The sequence below is a fragment of the Pseudochaenichthys georgianus genome, chromosome 7 (genome assembly GCF_902827115.2).
Source record: "Pseudochaenichthys georgianus chromosome 7, fPseGeo1.2, whole genome shotgun sequence".
Lineage (NCBI taxonomy): Eukaryota > Metazoa > Chordata > Actinopteri > Perciformes > Channichthyidae > Pseudochaenichthys > Pseudochaenichthys georgianus.
The window spans coordinates 2,172,492-2,193,708 of NC_047509.1; the positions used below are offsets into that span (position 1 = coordinate 2,172,492).

A 21,217-nucleotide genomic window follows, 5' to 3' on the forward strand; every position below is an offset into this window, starting at 1 on the left:
TCTGGGGACGAGCCAGGGTCCGGGCTGCGCCGCCGCGGCCAGAGAGAGGCCCGAGATGCTCGCCGCGTCCGATAAGCTCCCTCCAGACTCAGACTCCTCCTCGTCCTCCTGCTGCTGATCCAGGGTCAGCGAGGAGGAGAGGAAGGAGAACACATTCCTCTGAAACACGGGATCCATCTCCGGCATGGCGTCACGCTCTGCATCCCCCTCCTCTTCCTCCTCTTCCTCCCTCCTCAGTCCTCTGTACTCTGCCTCCCCCTTCTCCCCCCAGGTGTATTTGGGTGAGGGGAGCTTTCGGTCCACACTTGGAATCGGTAAGAAGACAACATCTTCTCCCTCTGAACTCACCTTCTCCTCCACCTTCCCTTCCTCCTCTTGCTCCTCACCCACTACCTTCTCCTCACTTGTACTTTTCCCCCGTCTGCTTTTACTCCTCCCTCTCTCCCTCTTCCTCTCCCTCCGCTCTTCACTATCATCAATGTTCCTGAGGTCGTCTCTTGTTACACTTTGGGACTCTTTATTCGTCCTCCTCCTGTCCTCCCCCGGCTCAGATTCAGGTCTCTGTAATTCTCCCTCCGAGCCGTGTGTCCTCCTCCTCCTCCTCCTGCTGCTGCTTTTCCGTGCTTTCTCCTTCTCCAAAGCGCTCGTAGACTTGCTCCTAGGCTTCTCCTTGTGCCTGGAGCTGGCCCTCTTCCTCCTGCTGGAGGTCACTGCAGCCACACCCTGCTGCTGGGGGTGATGCCGGGGGGAGGGGGGGGAGATCCCGTGCTCACGGCCTGGATGAATGGGTGAGAGAGGGGGGGAGAAAGCAGACTGAATATGGAGAGACGTGCCTGACAGTAATCCATCAGTAAAGCGCTGTGAAATCCACAAAGTGGCTCAGTGTTATTGTGAGTGCGTCAAATGCTGTCACTGTGTCGAGAGGAGGTTTCTGGGTCGGCGCAAGAGAAGAAAAACTTAATTTTAAAGACCTTTAAAGATATTTGGAGGTCCAAGTGAAGACACCAGAAGTGATGTGTATAATGTCAACGTCAAAACTATATCAGAAAAAAGAGCCATTTCTATTGAGAGATATTTTAAATAAGACCTCAATTATGTTTGATGGCCACTTACATATTTCTTATTACATTACGTGTCACTTGTTAGACGCTTTCATCCAAAGCGACTTGTACACTCAGTAGGGCTGCTCGAGTATGGCAAAAATCATAATCTCGATTATTTCGGTCAATAATTGTAATTGTGATTATGAAATGCGATTATTCATTGACTTTGAAAACATCCATTTATTGGAGAAAAAAACGTTTGAACAGTATGTTTTTAACAGTTGATCACCCTTAAGTATAATTCAACTGAAAAACCAAAAAAAAAAAAAATATATATAATCGTTTTATTTCGATCACGTTGTTTTCGTAATCGTTGCAAGCCATAATCGTAATCGCGATTAATTGAGCAGCCCTAATACTCAATACTGTGGGCAATCCCCACAGGAGCAATTTGAGGTGAAGTGCCCACAGCGACATGCTGACTGCAGTGGGGTTTGAACCTGTCACCCCCTGATCTGAACACCAACCCACTGCGCCACACGCCTCTTATAATCCCTGGAATATGTTTAATGGAAACTAAAATATGTGTAATGCATGTATACAGGACCTTGCATGTCTGTTACCTACAACAGTATCTGTTCCTTTCGCTTTTACACATCTAAATGTATTTGTAATTGTAGTGTCGATCATTTTAAAACTTAAAAAGGTGTGACACTTGGTAAAAACAAAGGTATATTAGAGCGCTAGTGCTGCCACCCCATACACAACCTATCTTCAATGCATCACTAGTCATCATTTACACATTAATAAAGACGTGCGTTTTCCGTTTCATTTAATAAAACAAGGAACATGTATTTTGACCATTTTTCGGACCTGAGATGTTTGATATTCGACAGTCTCGTCGGGTACACACCAAACACTAAACAGATATCTAACATAAGGCGTGTTTGTTTATTTTTGCACGTCACGTTAGCCGTGGTGAGAGAGACAGAAGATGGGGGAACTAACAGGAACCATTACCAACCGCGTATTCTCTGTCCGTCCAATCACATAGAAGCAAGGCTCGCCCAGCTTAGAGTTGGTCATACAGAGAGAGAGACTGGAGAGCTCCACTGAGAGAGGAAGAGGAGGAGGAAGAGGAGGAGGAGGAGGAGGAGGAGGAGGAGGAGGAGGAAGATGAGGAAGAGGAGGAGGAAGAGGAGGAGGAGGAGGAAGAGGAGGAAGAGGAGGAGGAAGAGGAGGAGGAGGGAGGAAGGTAATGTTTGGAGGAGAATGAAAACCAAGCAGGGCCAAATGTAATGTGGGAAAGTAAAAGCAAAACGGATCGGATGGAAGGGTTGGAAACAGCACAAAGAAAGAGAAGGACACAAAGTCCGTTAGTCAGAATCAGCCCCACAGGAGGAGGAGAAGAAACACCGGAGATCAAAGCTTCACATGCAGACAAACACAAGTGCTCACATCAGAGGTTCTCCTCTGCAACGTGAGTGAGTATTCTGTATTCTAAATGTAGTCGAGGTAGTTCTGTATCAATATCCCAACATATGATTCATGTCAATGCAGTTCCATCAAAAGACAATTACATTATTGCCAAGCCATGACTCACATATCAGCCTATAATTCTCCCTGTTAACCTCAGTGTGTGTGTGTGTGTGTGTGTGTGTGTGTGTGTGTGTGTGTGTGTGTGTGTGTGTGTGTGTGTGTGTGTGTGTGTGTGTGTGTGTGTGTGTGTGTGTGTGTGTGTGTGTGTGTGTGTGTGTGTCTCACCGTAGTCGGGCACGTATCCGTTGCCTCTCTTCAGGATCAGGTGGATGCGATGTCCTCCTCTCCTGATCTGCTCCACAGCCTGACTGTGGGTCATCCCTGAGGTGCTGTCTCCATTGATCTCCACCAGCTGATCGCTCACCTGCACACACACACACACACACACACACACACACACACACACACACACACACACACACACACACACACACACACACACACACACACACACACACACACACACACACACACACTCACACAGTCCAAATATGTTAATTATTTATTCACTTTTTCAAGCAAAAATTTCAGAAAATCAGTTTTAACTCTCAAATTTGGAGACTTCCTGCTTTTCTCTTACTATCATCATCATCATATTAAAGTTGGTCTTTTTCAGGGATGGACGGACAGAATAAGACATTTAAAGACATCAGCTTGATATTAGGGAACTGTGAAGGCCATTTCCACTATGTTCTGTTATTTTAAAGACACAATAGGCAGACTGGTGGATAATGACAGTAATTATTGGATGCTGTAAATATAAAGGCATAAAAGCAGCTCAGAGACGGCAGCAATGTTGATTTATTTCTGAATTAAATTGTATTCAAAGCAGTTTTATCTGTGCTCATTTGCTCGTGAATATTCAAGGCTTTCTCAGGATTTTATTGTCTTTAAAAACTGAAAAAAATACAAAAGTAAGTCTCATCTAAAAATGTAATATAATGAAATAAAAAGTAACAAAACAACAGTATACAGGTTTGTGTTTCTTAGCATTGCTATAAGTATATATCGTGTTATTATCCTATCTTTAATCAACATTGAATTCATCATGTCTCACGCACAGAAGTGTAAACAACAACAACAACATTGGGATGATGACACACCTGCATCCTCGTGCTCCTGGAGGCCGGCCCCCCCTCCATCAGCCCCAGGACGTACAGCCCCATGTTGTACTCACTGCCCCCCCGCAGGGAGAAGCCGAAGCCGGAGGAGCCGCGGTCCAAATCCACGCTGAAATACCTGGAGTCACGCTGTGGGGGGGGGGGGGGGGTTAGAAACAGAAAGTAATTATAATAAAGCTTTATTTATATAGCACTTTCCATGCAGTGCTTTACAAAATGACACATCACAAGTTAAAGATCCACAACAAGAAATTCCCCTCATGTTATTTGTTGAGAACTTTAAAAGGTACATGCAGCAGAATATAACATTTGATCAGGTTCATCGACACAAGGAGGTGAAAGGTATGATAATACAAATTAAATAAATAATGGTTTCTCTCTCAGATAAGACACAAAGTAAAGTGGGAGGTTGCTAATAAAAAGCTAATCTTAAAAGATGTGTCTTTAGCGGGTGTTTAAAACAGGAAGTAGATAAGATATCCAGACAGTTCAGTGATCATGAGGCAAACTTTATTACAAACCCTTTAAAGATCACCCATCATGCTATTTGTAGGCAATAGCATAGGTCTCAGATATATACAAATATATAAAATACATCTCTATGAAGTGTTTTGCTCAAAATACTAAACAGATCACCCATTCTAGCCATGCCTCATATCCCTCTATTTCACTTCCTGTTTCTAAAGCGCTGATTCTGGTATAAAGCTTTAAAAAAGGAGGGGGCTGAGCTCATGCGGGACCCGGCAGCTACCGTCTAAACTAAATGCTGCCGTGATGAAACTCCATATCATGGATTATCAAGGATCTGAAACAGTCTGGAGCTCAAAGGCTTTCTCTCTTGCCGGTTATACCACAAGGTGAGTTCCTCTTTACTTCCTGCTTCTTCACCCACATGCTCTCCAGTACAGGTTAGCTCTGAGTGTTAGCGATGCTAATGTAAACACCGACCATATTACATCCAAAACAGTCGGGCATTGTTTCTGATAGCAACGTTCGGACGCAAATCTGGATCAGCTCCGTTTTCCCCGTTTTTAGAGATGTGTATACAAGACATCAAAAAGTGATAGGTCCCCTTTAAAGTCCTGGGCTAATTTGGCCGTCTTCACATACTTTTAATTTGCCTTACTAAACCCCATTAAGAAATGTTTAGCATGTCAATGTTTGGTATCTATCTTTTTAAGACAACCTCACCTTTATCAACTGATAGTTCTTTTTTACATTTTGACATACACTGTACTATATGAACATTCTGGATCCAAAATTGCCCAAGAAACTTAAAAACAGATATTATTTGTACTATGGGTAACACAAACATGCACAACGAAACATTTTGAAAGCTGGAAATATATACCTGGGGTGTCACTATGATAATGTAAAAGTTTGATGGAGGTAGAAGGAACCTATATACACATGTTATGAACACATAGCAGGTGTATCCCGAGGCGTTACAGAGGCCCTATTAGGATTTCTGGTGCTCTGTTGTGATTGGTCAACCGCTTAGAGATGTCCCGCCCCTTAGCCTTTCACGTACAATGTGTTGGAGCGCTAGCCAATAGAATCGTAAGTGTTACAAAGTGATGTCACTATGTTGCGGATGTAAACAATGGAGGGTGGTGTGGGAGAGAAACTCCACCTGGAGGGAACACAGAGATTTGAGTCTTTGCAGACCATTTACATGCACTAAAACCTAAATAAACAATATGGGAAAAACCCAAAATAGCATAATAGGGCCTCTTTAATCTTGGTGCAGCCCTCACCTTTGGACGCGACCTTTGACCCTTTTTGCTCCTGTGCGCGGGGTCATACTCGGTGGTTTCTGAAACGCTTGAAGAATCTGAAAGTAGATGATTATTAAAGTGAGATCATGAAGTGTGTATTTGTGTGTTTCAAGTTTCAAGGCTTTTATCGTCATGTGTGCATAGCTACAGTACAGTGTAGATATGTCGATGAAACTCTGAGGTCACAGGTTCCTCCAACAGAGCAACACAAGAAAACAATAGTTAAAATAGTGTGTGTGTGTGTGTGTGTGTGTGTGTGTGTGTGTGTGTGTGTGTGTGTGTGTGTGTGTGTGTGTGTGTGTGTGTGTGTGTGTGTGTGTGTGTGTGTGTGTGTGTGTGTGTGTGTGTGTGTGTGTGTGTGTGTGTCCTGGTGTTTTTGCTCACAGGTGCTGGGTCGGGGCACGATGGTGAGCTTCAGACTGTTCCCGGCCCTCCGGAGGATCTGAGCGAGCTCCCGGTGGGGCAGCGTGACGACGGAGCGGCCCTCCAGCGCCTCCAGATGGTCCCCCGGGCGGATCTGACCGCTCTTCGCCGCCGGGCTGCCGCGACGCACCGTCACAAACCGGTGAGGGAGGAGCGAGGCGGCTGAGGAGAGGAGGGAGAAGCAGACGTGAGACTCAAGACGTCTCATACTCAAGATTCTCCTAGGTTGGTTTTTTCTTGGGCAAGTCAAGATATTTTTTCAATCTGTAAACATGAACATAATAACATAAATACACATTTAAAATAAGGCAATAAGATATTCTGAAATGACTGTATTATTTAATAATGTGCAGAAATGTGCAAAAATAATCTAGGGAGAAAAGAACCGACCAATAGGTATGGCAATTAGTTTAAAGGGGACCTATTATGCAAAATCCTCTTCTCCATGTCTCTTCTACATCAACATGTGTCCCCTCTTCTTCATGTCTCTTCTACATCAACATGTGTCCCTTCTTCTTCATGTCTCTTCTACATCAACATGTGTCCCCTCTTCTTCATGTCTCTTCTACATCAACATGTGTCCCCTCTTCTTCATGTCTCTTCTACATCAACACGTGTCCCCTCTTCTCCATGTCTCTTCTACATCAACATGTGTCCCCTCTTCTCCATGTCTCTTCTACATCAACATGTGTCCCCTCTTCTCCATGTCTCTTCTACATCAACATGTGTCCCCTCTTCTCCATGTCTCTTCTACATCAACATGTGTCCCCTCTTCTTCATGTCTCTTCTACATCAACATGTGTCCCCTCTTCTTCATGTCTCTTCTACATCAACATGTGTCCCCTCTTCTTCATGTCTCTTCTACATTTTTTTGTGACAGACAAGTTATCGGAGTCATCATGCCTCCAGTCCAAATCACGTCTCAAGTCATTTAAAAAATATTTTAAGTTAAGTTACCAGACATCGAATCAGCGACTCTTCCGACATCTCTGCTAAAAATAAATAATTAAGTAGACACTTTAACGGAATAGACATCTCTTAAGTGATTACATTCCCTTAGAGCAGTGCTTCTCAAAGTGTGGTCCGTGGACCACTGGTGGTCCGTGAGCGCCTCCTAGTGGTCCGTGAGTATATTGGTAACATTTCACATTTTAAATAAATAAGTTAATTTAAGTTTTCCGCACTCTCGCGGGAATATCTCCGCAATGGAGCGAGGTTAAGTTTCACTTTCGATTGCAGGATATAGCCCAGCGCAACACCTTCGTCACACATTTTGCCACCTGTTTGTACTACTCAAAAGTAGTTTTTTTTGCAAGTAAGGACATTTGCAGTTTGTCGTAACATTTCCTTTTTTGTATTCCTAGCTTGCTTGGAAACTTAGCTATGCTCCACGAACAAAGGTAACATTATCTTACCTAACGCTTCTATTGGCTAGCGCTGCAACACATACGTGATAGGATAAGGGGCGGGACATCTCTAAGCAGTTGATCAATTACAACAGAGCCAGCCAGCTAACCAATCAGAGCAGACTGGGCTCTGGTTTCAGACAGAGGGTGAAAAGAGGTGCTGCAGCACAGGCAGTATGAGAAAAATAAAGATCTTTCTGAACATTAAAGCATGGAGACATGTCCCAGTAGAGCAGTCTATTGGTAAAATTTCACATTTGAAATAAATAAATACATTTAAGTTTTCCGCACTCTCGCGGGAATATCTCCGCAAAGGAGCAAGCTTAAGTTTCACTTTTGAGTGCATGATATAGCCCAGCGCAACACCTTCGTCACACATGTGGCCACCTGTTTGTACCACTTTCAGGCGATTTCTAATCTGTTCTAGGAAAACGATGTGTTTTTGGATATTTGTGGAGTTAGGTGGTCCGCGAGTGTTTTTTTATTGGTTAAGTGGTCCTTGGTATGAAACACTGCCTTAGAGTCACGTTACGAGGGATCTAAACAGTGACCTCCAACCTCTTTAGATGACTTGTTGCTTGAGTTACGTGTTGACGAGCTCATGCTTGAGTTTAAGTTTGAACCAAAACTTTATCCAGCTCCCAAACGCTCCTTTCCACTGAAGCTGGTGAGTAATACGTGGCGTCAAACACAGATACATCTAAAGCAGGATGATTGACGTCCCCGCTGTCTTTGCCAGGATTCCTAAAACAAGCCGTAATTAAACTCACAGGTTTCTTTCTGAATGTCTCCCAGCAGAAGCCCTCTCTCCACACCTCCCCCTCTTCTCCTTGAAACCCTCTCCTCTCCTGCTCCCATCGATCAGACCTGCGCTGACACTCTGTTTCTCTCCTTTAATGATTAGTCTTCCTCCGACAGAACAAACATGCAGCAGTTTGCCCGGCCTGGATCCGTCCTACAGAACAGCCGACTCAGATATTCACGACTCTCAGACCACAGGTCCACACACATGCTGCGTTAGGCTGCCTCCAGCATTCCAAACACACGTGAAATCGCGCACACAGCAATATTCAGTGTATTGATGCAGTTTCTTTCTCCTCCGTCGTCTTGTGCCGCACCGATGGATCATCTCATTGATTCTCGATGTGAATCGATTAAGAGCTAAGATGAAAACCTGGCTTTGCAAGTTTTCCCAAAATGTCATTTTGTTGATTGTCCAGTGAGCAATAATCCCTAAGATTGGCCGATGAGAGTCCGTAACTGTTCACTCTTTGGTCCCTAGTGAAGCCAGCTTTGTATGGTCAGCTGATCAGGGTGGGTGGGGGAGGGGCGGACAATTACTTTTAATTGATCAAGTCAATTGACAGAAAAATATCGGCAAGTGTTTTGATGAACGACTTGTCCTTAAAGTCAGTCGATCTGCAAGAACGTCAGGTCGTTTTCAGCCTCTCAAATATGAGATTTCCTGCTTTTCTCAGTTTTGTATCCGATTATTACAACAGAAATATGAAGATGTCGGTTTATAGGAAACGTTACGGGTCATAAGTACAGTTTTGAGGTACTTGTACTTTAAAGTATTCTCTATTTTACTTCTACTCCACTACAGTTCAGAGGTGAATGGTGTACTTTTCCTCCACTACATGTATTTAATACCTTTAGTTACTTTACAGATCTGGATGAATGATGTGAAATATAACCAAGTGTTGAATCAGACTTTAGTTCCACCTGGAGTAAATCCACCAGCTCCCCTGCAGTCTACAAAGTACTTCAGACTAGCTGCACCTTCACCAGCTTTGAGAACACGTTCATGATCAATCATTATAAAACACATCATATATATTATTCTGAAATGGACCAATCTGCACAACGACTACTTTCACTGTCTTTCACTATATTTTGATGATAATACTTTTCTACTTTCACTTGAGGAACATTTTGAATGCAGGACTTTTACTGTAACAGAGTATTCCTACACTCTGGTACTTCTACTTTTACTCAAGTACAAGACCTGAGTACTTCTACTTTTACCCAAGTACAAGATCTGAGTACTTTTACTTTTACTCAAGTACAAGATCTGAGTACTTCTACTTTTACTCAAGTACAAGATCTGAGTACTTCTACTTTTACTCAAGTACAAGATCTGAGTACTTCTACTTTTACTCAAGTACAAGATCTGAGTACTTCTACTTTTACTCAAGTACAAGATCTGAGTACTTCTACCTTTACTCAATTACAAGATCTGAGTACTTCTACCTTTACTCAAGTACAAGATCTGAGTACTTCTACCTTTACTCAAGTACAAGATCTGAGTACTTCTACTTTTACTCAAGTACAAGATCTGAGTACTTCTACTTTTACTCAAGTACAAGATCTGAGTACTTCTACTTTTACTCAAATACAAGATCTGAGTACTTCTACTTTTACTCAAGTACAAGATCTGAGTACTTCTACCTTTACTCAATTACAAGATCTGAGTACTTCTACCTTTACTCAAGTACAAGATCTGAGTACTTCTACTTTTACTCAAGTACAAGATCTGAGTACTTCTACTTTTACTCAAGTACAAGATCTGAGTACTTCTACCTTTACTCAATTACAAGATCTGAGTACTTCTACCTTTACTCAAGTACAAGATCTGAGTACTTCTACCTTTACTCAAGTACAAGATCTGAGTACTTCTACTTTTACTCAAGTACAAGATCAGAGTACTTCTACCTTTACTCAAGTACAAGATCTGAGTACTTCTACCTTTACTCAAGTACAATATCTGAGTACTTCTACTTTTACTGAAGAACAAGATCTGAGTACTTCTACCTTTACTCAAGTACACGATCTGAGTACTCGGGAACTATAACAAACAACAAATCAAAAGAAGCCTGGGTTACATGTGTACAAGTAAACAAAAGCTCCGGATGGATGTCTGCCTCTCGTCCGCACCACACAGCCGGTCCTTTGCAGATCTCTGAGACGGTGAGATGTGAACATGGGGAAAGAAAGAGGAAGGACACAGGGTCAAGCGGCCCCGAAGGAGGCAGAGCAGAACGCTTTGAAGTGCGTATGATTGCAAATTATACAACAGCGTGAAAGGAGTCATGCATTTCAAGGGTCGTTTTTTCAACCATACAAATAATAATAATTTTTCGTTTTCGTTTTGTTTCTTTCCGTTAACTGTCAAGTGGGAACTACGTGTTTTTTTGGTACGTTTTTGTGTTTCTCTTTCCTACGACACTGTTATGATTGGCTGTGAGTAAGAACAGAGTAAGAACAGATGAAGGACAGACCATCTATTTGTTTTGAGAAAGCGGCCGGTCATAAGATGATGTTCTTCTCCCTGATGCTTCTCGGGTACGCTGAGTTTAGAGAGACATGTTTTGTGAATAATTGTTACACATTAAGTTGAGCAAACCATGAACGCAACAAATACAACTGGAATGAAATAAACAACAACTCCTGCAGTGAAATAAAAACCTCTACAATTATCTTCCAGTGTTCTGAGTGCTGCTCAGTCCCACCTCAAACTGCTCAAACTGAAAGCTTCCTGCAGCAGCAGCATCCGTCCTCTGAGACTTTCTAGATCCATCTCCTCTCTCTGAGTCTTTATCGTCATAGAGACACAAAAGTGACCTCATATGTTGGTGCTTTCTTGATACAAATGTCCAAAAACGTGCCTTGCTTACAGTAGTGCAAATAGGATGTGTCTTTGAAACGTAACCTATATCATATATGAATAAAGCCCTAATATATTTGTACAATAGTATCTCCTTGCTTAGAGTACCACAATGTATCACGCATAAAGCCCTATTGCAATACAATAAACTTCAATAATGAATTCTAATTTTAGGAATACATCTAAGTAGGGATGTAACGATATATCGAATATCGCGATAAATAAACGTCTCAATACCGTCGTGAGACTGACTAAATCTACCGCGATTTTTTTTTTTTAAACCTTTATTTAAGCAGATGGTCCCATTGAGATCATCGATCTCTTTTTCAAGGGAGACCTGTCCAACATGGCAGCAAGTAGGTTACAACATGAACATAAAACAACAGATAACACAAAAGGACATCGTATCTACAGGGCTACATGTACACACCTAGAGACATGGACAAGTACCAACAGTATATTTATATCTCTGTCAATAAGCCTCACCTTCTTGGCAACAACGGTATTGTTGTTGAAGAGGTGGAGAAACAACGCACAGTTTGACCCACTGCTGTCGCCCATGGCAACGCATGTCTCTCTGTCCCAGCAACACCAGCACCAAGCGAGAGAGTGTTTCCACAGCAGGGGGTTTTGCAAACGCCCAAACATCCCAGCTTCTACCTGAAATGTGGACATGCTCATATTCCTGACAGATAACCTTGATGACGCCGAGTGAGTGAGTGAGTGAGTGAGTGAGCGAGCGAGTGAGTGAGTGAGTGAGTGAGCGAGTGAGTGAGTGAGTGAGCGAGTGAGCGAGTGAGTGAGCGAGTGAGTGAGTGAGTGAGTGAGTGAGTGAGTGAGTGAGTTAGAGTTGAGTTACTTGAAAAACTAAAGTGAAACTTGATTTATTCTATTGCAGGGTCTGATTAATATATTGTTGACACTTTAAAATACTACTATCTACTAAAATACTGCTCATATTCCTGACAGATAACCTTGATGATGCTGAGTGAGTGAGTGAGTGAGTGAGTGAGTGAGTGAGCGAGCGAGCGAGCGAGTGAGCGAGTGAGTGAGTGAGTGAGTGAGTGAGTGAGTGAGTGAGTTAGAGTTGAGTTACTTGAAAAACTAAAGTGAAACTTGATTTATTCTATTGCAGGGTCTGATTAATATATTGTTGACACTTTAAAATACTACTATCTACTAAAATACTGTACAAATCAGATGTATTATTTAATAAAGAAAAAAAATGTTCCCTTTATTTTTCATTATCGCGATAGATATCGTACCATGGACTTTTTATCATGATATTATCGCACCGTGAGTTTTTGGTATCGTTACATCCCTACATCTAAGTCTAAAGACCACACCACCATGTGCACAACATCTGAGTCAAAGAGGCTTACTATTTAAAATATTAAATCATTTCCACATATCTCAATATTTATGGTGTAAATCCCTAAACATTGTGCTTTGATACGCTACAATAATACAATCTTAAAAACAGTAAGAAGACACAAGTTTACTTTTCATGCATCTGAACGACAGGATTTGCATTTTGCTCACAGTCAAAATCTCCTCTCACCCACGTGCGATGCATTTGGCTGCAATATATCACCTCTCTTTCACAAGAAGTATCACAACCTCTCCTCACTGTATATAGATGTATACATCCCTACATATCCTGATAACACACTGTATCGATACATTTGACACCGCTAATACCTCGTTGGACTGATGATCCCGCTAAAAGGCACAGCCTGTAAATCCAGAAACATTCTGCACTCTGGGTCTAATCTGAGCGACCCGGGCCGGAGCGGCAATCAGGTCAAACCAAAGCAGCTTTGCTAGTAGTCTTCTTACCCTGCAGAACACACACATCTGCAGAACACACACATCTGCAGAACACACACATGTGCACCACACACACACACACACACACACACACACACACACACACACACACACACACACACACTGGGACCGCCTCTCAGAGGGATTGGAACACACACATGGCTGAACCTCAAATGTTCTGCGTCCCTGCGGCTCTGCATGTTCTCCTGTCCACAGTAATCCCTCTGCAGCGAGCCTCTGACGCTCTGCATGATCACCGCTCAGGAGAGGAGCCCCCCCCCCATAGTAACCCCCCCCCCCCCCTTTAGCTGCAGCCCGGTGCATCGAGCCCGCAGCACTGTTGATCATTTCACAGCTCGCTTAATGCTTCAAATACTCAAACTACAGATTAATGTGTTTGCTGGGTTAAATGTCTCTGTTGTTGTTGTTGTTGTTGTTGTTGTTGTTTCTGCAGAAAACAGTCAGATAAATGGTCAAATAAGCACAATAGATAACGCAACAGCATCATCAGCGATCATCCAGAGCGTGTGGATCTAACTTTCCTGCAGGCAAACTTCAGCGTGCAACACTGACCTACACCCTGGCGCGCACCGCTGCACACTGCACCAAACCGCCCTCCGGTTTGAAAGTAAACATATCGCCATAATTACGTTTGGACTCCTTGACAGTCTTCAAAGCGGACTGTAGTCTCTCCAGCATGGCTCTTTGATTAGCATGTGCAGAAACAAACAAAAACAAAACGAATAATCCTTTCTATTCCTGGAGAGGAACAGGAGCTGAAACAACACGTCTGAGGAGGTTCAGCGAAGCATTCTCCTGAGCATCCAGAGAGCAGTGGAGAGGGAGGTGGGAGGCGAGGGGAGGGAGGGAGGGACAGTTTTAATCTTTGGAAAAACCAGACGCTGGACGCTTTCACTGCAGAGTAAAGGGGGAGAGAGGGAGAGAGGGTGGGAGGCTGTGAGGGAGATAAGAGTGATGGAGAGAGGAAGATGAAGAGAGGAAGTGATGGAGGATGAAGACGGATATGGAGAGGGAGGTGTTGATGAAGAACAGGTGCTGCAGAAACAGGTGCGCCGTAGGAATGTCCCCGTGGAAACGACTGCGTGTTCCCGAGGGCCATGAAGGAAATTGGACTGCATCACACTGAGCAGAGGGCAGCCAACGCAACACATGGGGGGGAGAGGAGGAGGAGGCGGGGGGGGGGGAGGAGGAGGAGGAGGAGGAGGAGGAGGAGGAGGAGGAGGAGGCGGGGGGGGGGGGGGTGATTTATCTCTGTTAACCTGCTATTCATGAGCACTTCACTAAAAAGCTAATCAGAGCGGGAGGTGTTCGCTTCACGGAGAGAATATAAACAAGTGAGATTAAACATAAGTATTAAAAAAATTCTAAAGGCTGTTTGGACATCTGTGGGGAAACATAGTCACAGTATTTCTTCTAAATACCTCTTAACTGTAGCCGGTAAGATTAAAGAGGCCCTTTACAGGTTGCTTGCTATTCACAGGTTTGAAAGAGTCCTCTCCTGCTGATGTTCAGGTGTATATCAGTGTGTAGTGTCTCTACTTTAAAGAGTCCTCTCCTGCTGATGTTCAGGTGTATATCAGTATGTAGTGTCTCTACTTTAAAGAGTCCTCTCCTGCTGATGTTCAGGTGTATATCAGTATGTAGTGTCTCTACTTTAAAGAGTCCTCTCCTGCGGATGTTCAGGTGTATATCAGTATGTAGTGTATCTACTTTAAAGAGTCCTCTCCTGCTGATGTTCAGTTTCATATCAGTATGTAGTGGCTCTACTTTAAAGAGTCCTCTCCTGCTGATGTTCAGGTGTATATCAGTATGTAGTGTCTCTACTTTAAAGAGTCCTCTCCTGCTGATGTTCAGGTGTATATCAGTATGTAGTGTATCTACTTTAAAGAGTCCTCTCCTGCTGATGTTCAGGTGTATATCAGTATGTAGTGTCTCTACTTTAAAGAGTCCTCTCCTGCTGATGTTCAGGTGTATATCAGTGTGTAGTGTCTCTACTTTAAAGAGTCCTCTCCTGTTGATGTTCAGGTGTATATCAGTATGTAGTGTCTCTACTTTAAAGAGTCCTCTCCTGCTGATGTTCAGGTGTATATCAGTGTGTAGTGTCTCTACTTTAAAGAGTCCTCTCCTGCGGATGTTCAGGTGTATATCAGTATGTAGTGTATCTACTTTAAAGAGTCCTCTCCTGCTGATGTTCAGTTTCATATCAGTATGTAGTGGCTCTACTTTAAAGAGTCCTCTCCTGCTGATGTTCAGGTGTATATCAGTATGTAGTATCTCTACTTTAAAGAGTCCTCTCCTGCTGATGTTCAGGTGTATATCAGTATGTAGTGTATCTACTTTAAAGAGTCCTCTCCTGCTGATGTTCAGTTTCATATCAGTATGTAGTGGCTCTACTTTAAAGAGTCCTCTCCTGCTGATGTTCAGGTGTATATCAGTATGTAGTGTCTCTACTTTAAAGAGTCCTCTCCTGCTGATGTTCAGTTTCATATCAGTATGTCGTGTCTCTACTTTAAAGAGTCCTCTCCTGCTGATGTTCAGGTGTATATCAGTATTTAGTGTCTCTACTTTAAAGAGTCCTCTCCTGCTGATGTTCAGGTGTATATCAGTATGTAGTGTCTCTACTTTAAAGAGTCCTCTCCTGCTGATGTTCAGGTGTATATCAGTATGTAGTGTCTCTACTTTAAAGAGTCCTCTCCTGCTGATGTTCAGTTTCATATCAGTATGTAGTGTCTCTACTTTAAAGAGTCCTCTCCTGCTGATGTTCAGGTGTATATCAGTATGTAGTGCCTCTACTTTAAAGAGTCCTCTCCTGCTGATGTTCAGGTGTATATCAGTATGTAGTGTCTCTACTTTAAAGAGTCCTCTCCTGCTGATGTTCAGCTGTATATCAGTATGTAGTGTCTCTACTTTAAAGAGTCCTCTCCTGCTGATGTTCAGGTGTATATCAGTATGTAGTGTCTCTACTTTAAAGAGTCCTCTCCTGCTGATGTTCAGGTGTATATCAGTATGTAGTGTCTCTACTTTAAAGAGTCCTCTCCTGCTGATGTTCAGGTGTATATCAGTATGTAGTGTCTCTACTTTAAAGAGTCCTCTCCTGCTGATGTTCAGGTGTATATCAGTATGTAGTGTCTCTACTTTAAAGAGTCCTCTCCTGCTGATGTTCAGGTGTATATCAGTATGTAGTGTCTCTACTTTAAAGAGTCCTCTCCAGCTGATGTTCAGGTGTATATCAGTATGTAGTGTCTCTACTTTAAAGAGTCCTCTCCTGCTGATGTTCAGGTGTATATCAGTATGTAGTGTCTCTACGGATTGGTTAGCTGGCCAGCTCTGTTATGATTGGTCAACCGCTTAGAGATGTCCCGCCCCTTAGCCTATCATGTACAATGTGTTGCAGCGCAAGCCAATAGGAGCGCGAGTGTTACAAAGTGATGTCACCATATTCCTGAAGTAAAGGAAAGTGACTTCCTGGAGTCGTGTTTACCTCTACCTAACACGTAGAAAGTAACCTCCGATCACATAACATGCAAAAAACAAATCATCTCACGGGTACTGCATTGGTGTTCAGCTTTTCTATTATCAATTCAGACGTAGAAGGGCACTCAGGGATTGTTGCAAAGTTCAAGTTATAAATAACGTGCGATTGGGAACTGCTCCAACATTTAATGGGACTTTCTTGGCCCCTCGCTTCACTGAGTTTCACGCCAGTAGTTTTTCTGTTTTCCTGCTGCAGGCGGACCAACAAACAAACCAAAATAAAAACATTATTATATTGTTTACTATCCCAAAGCGAAGTCCATGATAAACCAGACCGTGACTAACTGACGTTTCCTTTAACAATGCAAGTTAAACCAGCCTGAGGGGTCGATGATGCCTCCTGACTGCTGGCATCGGGCCGCGTTGACCACTCTTTACTTTGTAATTACTTAATGGCGCGTCGGTCCACAAGGACGTCCAGATGAAACCTGGGCGGGTTCCCAAGTATCATATCAGGCCCAAAAGGTTGGATTAATATGACATATTGTCTGGACTTCAGAGAGGTTGTTCTGCAATCCGTAGAGTGCGAGATTTAAAGGGCAAATATATTGCTTTTTTCATGTTTTTTTTAGCCCAGAACATTTCTATTAGAAAAAGCAGCTTCAGAAATGTTGCAAATAAAAAATACACAAATGTACTAAAACACATGAAGAAACATCTTCACCAACTCGAAGACACACGTTTACTAAAAGCACTGAATAAAGGAAACGCTGCAAATACAAAACGCTGATGTTTTTGTTTTTCAAAGTGCAACGCGAGTCTCCTCATTAAAATGTTTAGGGCCGCTGTATAGCATCGCAAGTTTTTCCTCTAACTTTTACCACATTCCCCTCACTCCACATTATTGTTATTGTTCACAGCCCTAATACTTCATTTTAAGTGAATTTAAAACAAACTGAAAGATTGACAATGAAGTGACTTTGACTTGAACTGATGGACTAAAAGTACTTCTCACCTTTTCCGTTCTCCACGTCCTGCGATGCGATGACGAACCCGAATCCCTCGCCCGGTTTCCTCCTCAGCTCCACGTCAAACCCTCGGAGGGGCCTGGTCTTCCCCCCCCTCTCCAGACCCAGGTCCTGCGTTGGGACGGCCCCCGCCTCGTCCTCCAGCCCCGTGTTGATCCAGTCCCGCGGCTCCATGGTCAGCGTCACCGGGATGGACTCCAGGAAGCTGGTGCTCTGGACCAGGGAGGAGGAGTGCAGGTGGGGCGCCGGGGAGGGGGGGGCGCTGTGGGAGGTCCGGGGAACAGGGAGGGAGTCAGGGAGGACGTGGGAGGAGTCTGAGCCGACAGGGAGGAAGTGGGAGGAGTCTGAGCTGACAGGGGGGGGAGGGGGGCGGAGCAGAGGAGGGGGGAGCCTCTGCAGGGAGCCGGGGGAGACGGACGAGTGATAGATGCCTGGAGAGAGAGAGAGATTGTTAGAAAAATCTCACTCGTCCCCGGCTTGAGCTTCAACCTCAGGATCCATGTATCTGTGATCCTCTCCAGAAAGGAAGTAGTCATCACATACAGAGCATCAGCTAGTTCCTGAGCAGTGTCCTTCACAGGCTGATATCCAAGAGAGGGAGTCACACCGTCACAAGATGGAGGAATAGAAAGCAGTATTCAATGTTTACTTCAGATTAGCTCCACGTTAGAAATGAGCATGCTTGATGTCTCTCTCCATAGAGGCTGAGTCATCATCTTAATCACGTAGCTATCATCTGCCTCAAACAGTCCTGATGCTCTTCGAGGTCATCTCACATCCTGTCATGTTCACAGCTACAGTTGGGATACCTCTGTTATCATGTTGCTCTCATGTTGGAAGATACATTCAGTGTTTTCCCAACAGAGCTGATATATTTGTATTGTATTGAGATATATGTGACCTTATATGAAAGTGAAAGCGTTACCTCCTCTGTAAACCAGCAGGATGACCTCCGCCTGCTGGGTGTGCTCCTGCAGGATAGTTTGCACCTGTGAACAAGCAGAATGTAATATATATATCGTCACTCAACTCAAGTCATGTTTTCAAATTGGTCTTGAAAAACTGCCGGAGAAAACCCAGTGTTGTCTTTTTCATAATTCAGCCACTTGTTTACGGGCTTTTTTTTTTTTTACATTTTCTTGCTGAAAAGACGAATGAAAATGTTTTTTTTATTTTTGTATGTTCATGCATCCCCTCCCGAAACCGCATTTAACTTGCACCATATTATTTATATTTATATTTCATTTTTCATTGATTTAGTATTGCATTTTATTTATTTATTGAATTATTTGTGTCTTGTTTACTCAGTATGTTGCCTTTAGGGTCGTTGTGGAAACGACACTGAAGCCTCTGAATCTTTGAATGCAAGATTTATATCGTTAATATTAATTTATTTAAATTAATTAGTATATTGTTTTTTAATTATGGAGATAGAAGTGTACATTTTATGTGAATTGTATTAGTTTAAGCGCATGTGTGTGACATATGTTGTGATATCGTATGTGTTAATGTTGATATTGACTTGTTTGTGCTGTATTTTGTGTTGACCTGCCCAGGGACTGCAGACTGCGTCATGTTGTGTTCGGGTCTCCCGTGACCCTTGACCCGTGACCCGTTTCAAGTTAATATTATATAATAACTAAGCTCTAGTTTTTTTTGATCGGAACAAGGCTTCCTGATATCCTCTACCACAGATATATAAACACGACAAAACTGATTTTGACAATTTTAGCCAAGTCTGAAGGTCTCTAAAAAAAAAAGTGTATATTTGGTGGAAAGCAGACGTTGCCACATTTTAAGCAAAAAAGAGGTCAAGACACTCAGTTCGAACTCATGAACGATAACTAATATTTAGATCACACTTCTCTGGCTTTTCATATGCTTTGGGTAAAATGTTGTGTGTGTGTGTGTGTGTGTGTGTGTGTGTGTGTGTGTGTGTGTGTGTGTGTGTGTGTGTGTGTGTGTGTGTGTGTGTGTGTCCACCTGTGAGAAGCTGAGGCTCTGGACGTCCGCCCCGTTGATCTTCACGATGGCGTCCCCCGGCTGCAGGGCGCCGCACTGCTTCCTGTCCCAGACCCTCCTCACAAGGCTCATGCGGCCCCCCGGCCCCCCCGCCGCCACGCTGAAGCCCAGACCCTGATCCCCCTCCGTCTGAGAGAGTGCCACCGGGACCAGCTCCCCCCCGCTCAGACTGCCCACACTCACCCCCCCGGGAGAGGAGAGAGGGCTGCTGGGGGTCAGAAGAAGAGTCAGAGAGAGAGTTAGACGAAGAGTCAGAGTCAGAGTCAGAGACAGAGTAAGAGTGACGGCCCGTCCACAGCGGCGTGCGTTGAAAGCTTCACCCTTCACTTTGAATGGGGTGACGTCACTTTTCACCGAACTGCATTGTGGGAAGCGACGCGGAGCTTTGCTGGCGTGGCTCGCTTCAAAAGTTGAGCAATGTTCAACTTTTGAAGCCTCGGCAGAAGCGTCAGCCAATCGAATCAAATGCCAGTACAAGCTCTAGCCAATCAAACCGCTGCTTGTGTGTCAGGGGCAGGAGATTCATGTGATTGGTTGTTGGTCGAGTTTCAGACACGCCCGCCGCTGTGTAGACGGGCCGTAAGACACAGAGTCAGAGTCAAATCAGAGTCAGGGACAGAGTCAGATCAGAGTCAGAGTCAGAGTCAGAGACAGAGACAGAGTCAGAGTCAGAGACAGAGTCAGAGACAGAGTCAAATCAGAGTCCGAGTCAGAGACAGAGTCAGAGACAGAGTCAAATCAGAGTCAAATCAGAGTCAGAGTCAGAGTCAAATCAGAGTCAGAGACAGAGTCAGAGACAGAGTCAAATCAGAGTCAGAGTCAGAGTCAAATCAGAGTCAGAGACAGAGTCAGAGACAGAGACAGAGTCAGAGACAGAGTCAGAGACAGAGTCAAATCAGAGTCAGAGTCAAATCAGAGTCAGAGACAGAGACAGAGTCAAATCAGAGTCAGAGTCAGAGACAGAGTCAAATCAGAGTCAGAGTCAAATCAGAGTCAGAGTCAGAGACAGAGTCAGAGTCAGAGACAGAGTCAGAGTCAGAGTCAGAGTCAGAGACAGAGTCAGAGTCAGAGTCAGAGACAGAGTCAGAGTCAGAGTCAGAGTCAGAATCAATTCAGAGTCAGAGTCAGAGACAGAGACAGAGTCAGAGTCAGAGACAGAGTCAGAGTCAGAGACAGAGTCAGAGACAGAGTCAGAGACAGAGTCAGAGTCAGAGTCAGAGTCAGAGATATCTGCTGAACATATTGTGATTATGGGATTTCATAAAAATTATGTTTTGCACATAAAATGATTCTGGTCATTGCTCAGTAGCAATAGTCAGGAAGAGAAGAATATATTTCTTACAAGCCATTGGCTCCCCGGTGGTTCTGCTGGTGGTTCTGCTGGTTCTGCTTGTAGTTCTGGTGCTCGGGGGTCACTGGGGGTCTCAGGTGGGAGCTCTGCGGTCTGAAGAGGTGGGGGGACGTGCTGTGGAGGGAGGAGGAGGCTCTGTGGGGGGAGGAGGAGGCTCTGTGGGGGGAGGAGGAGGCTCTGTGGGGGGAGAGGGGCAGCGGCAGGTGGGAGGTGGACATGTTGCCCGAGGACAGGTCGCTCTCTGAAGACTTGAAGCCGTAGCGGGGCGGGGGCTGGGGGGCGGAGAGAGAGTTGTTGTTGTGGTTACGGATCATCGAAGACCTGAGGCAAAAGAGTAAACAAAGTCAAAATCAACAAAGTTCCAAGGTCAAAGGCTTTATTGTGGAATGCACAGCTCCAGGGGAGATACATCTGAAGACCCAGGCCCAACGTAAGTATATATACATGAGACATAAAGCTCATTTGAACTTGTAGAAACACCTTGTAATTATTCAACCTAATTTCTACTATATTT

At 43.9% G+C, this 21,217-nt stretch overlaps 1 protein-coding gene across 1 annotated transcript in view; it reads right to left on the reverse strand.

Moving 5' to 3' along the window:
* Nucleotides 1-645: 645 nt before the first annotated feature.
* LOC117449582 (membrane-associated guanylate kinase, WW and PDZ domain-containing protein 2) overlaps nt 646-21,217 on the reverse strand; it is a 102,204-nt gene continuing 81,632 nt past the window's right edge. The window contains exons 10-19 of the mRNA XM_071203698.1: nt 20,695-21,024; nt 19,314-19,560; nt 18,256-18,319; nt 17,318-17,761; nt 5,866-6,066; nt 5,461-5,537; nt 3,686-3,832; nt 2,808-2,946; nt 2,052-2,155; nt 646-776 (exon numbers count right to left, since the gene is read on the reverse strand). Of these exons, the coding sequence (XP_071059799.1) occupies nt 708-776; nt 2,052-2,155; nt 2,808-2,946; nt 3,686-3,832; nt 5,461-5,537; nt 5,866-6,066; nt 17,318-17,761; nt 18,256-18,319; nt 19,314-19,560; nt 20,695-21,024 (1,822 nt within the window). The 3' untranslated portion in view covers nt 646-707. The remainder of the gene's footprint in view (nt 777-2,051; nt 2,156-2,807; nt 2,947-3,685; nt 3,833-5,460; nt 5,538-5,865; nt 6,067-17,317; nt 17,762-18,255; nt 18,320-19,313; nt 19,561-20,694; nt 21,025-21,217) is intronic.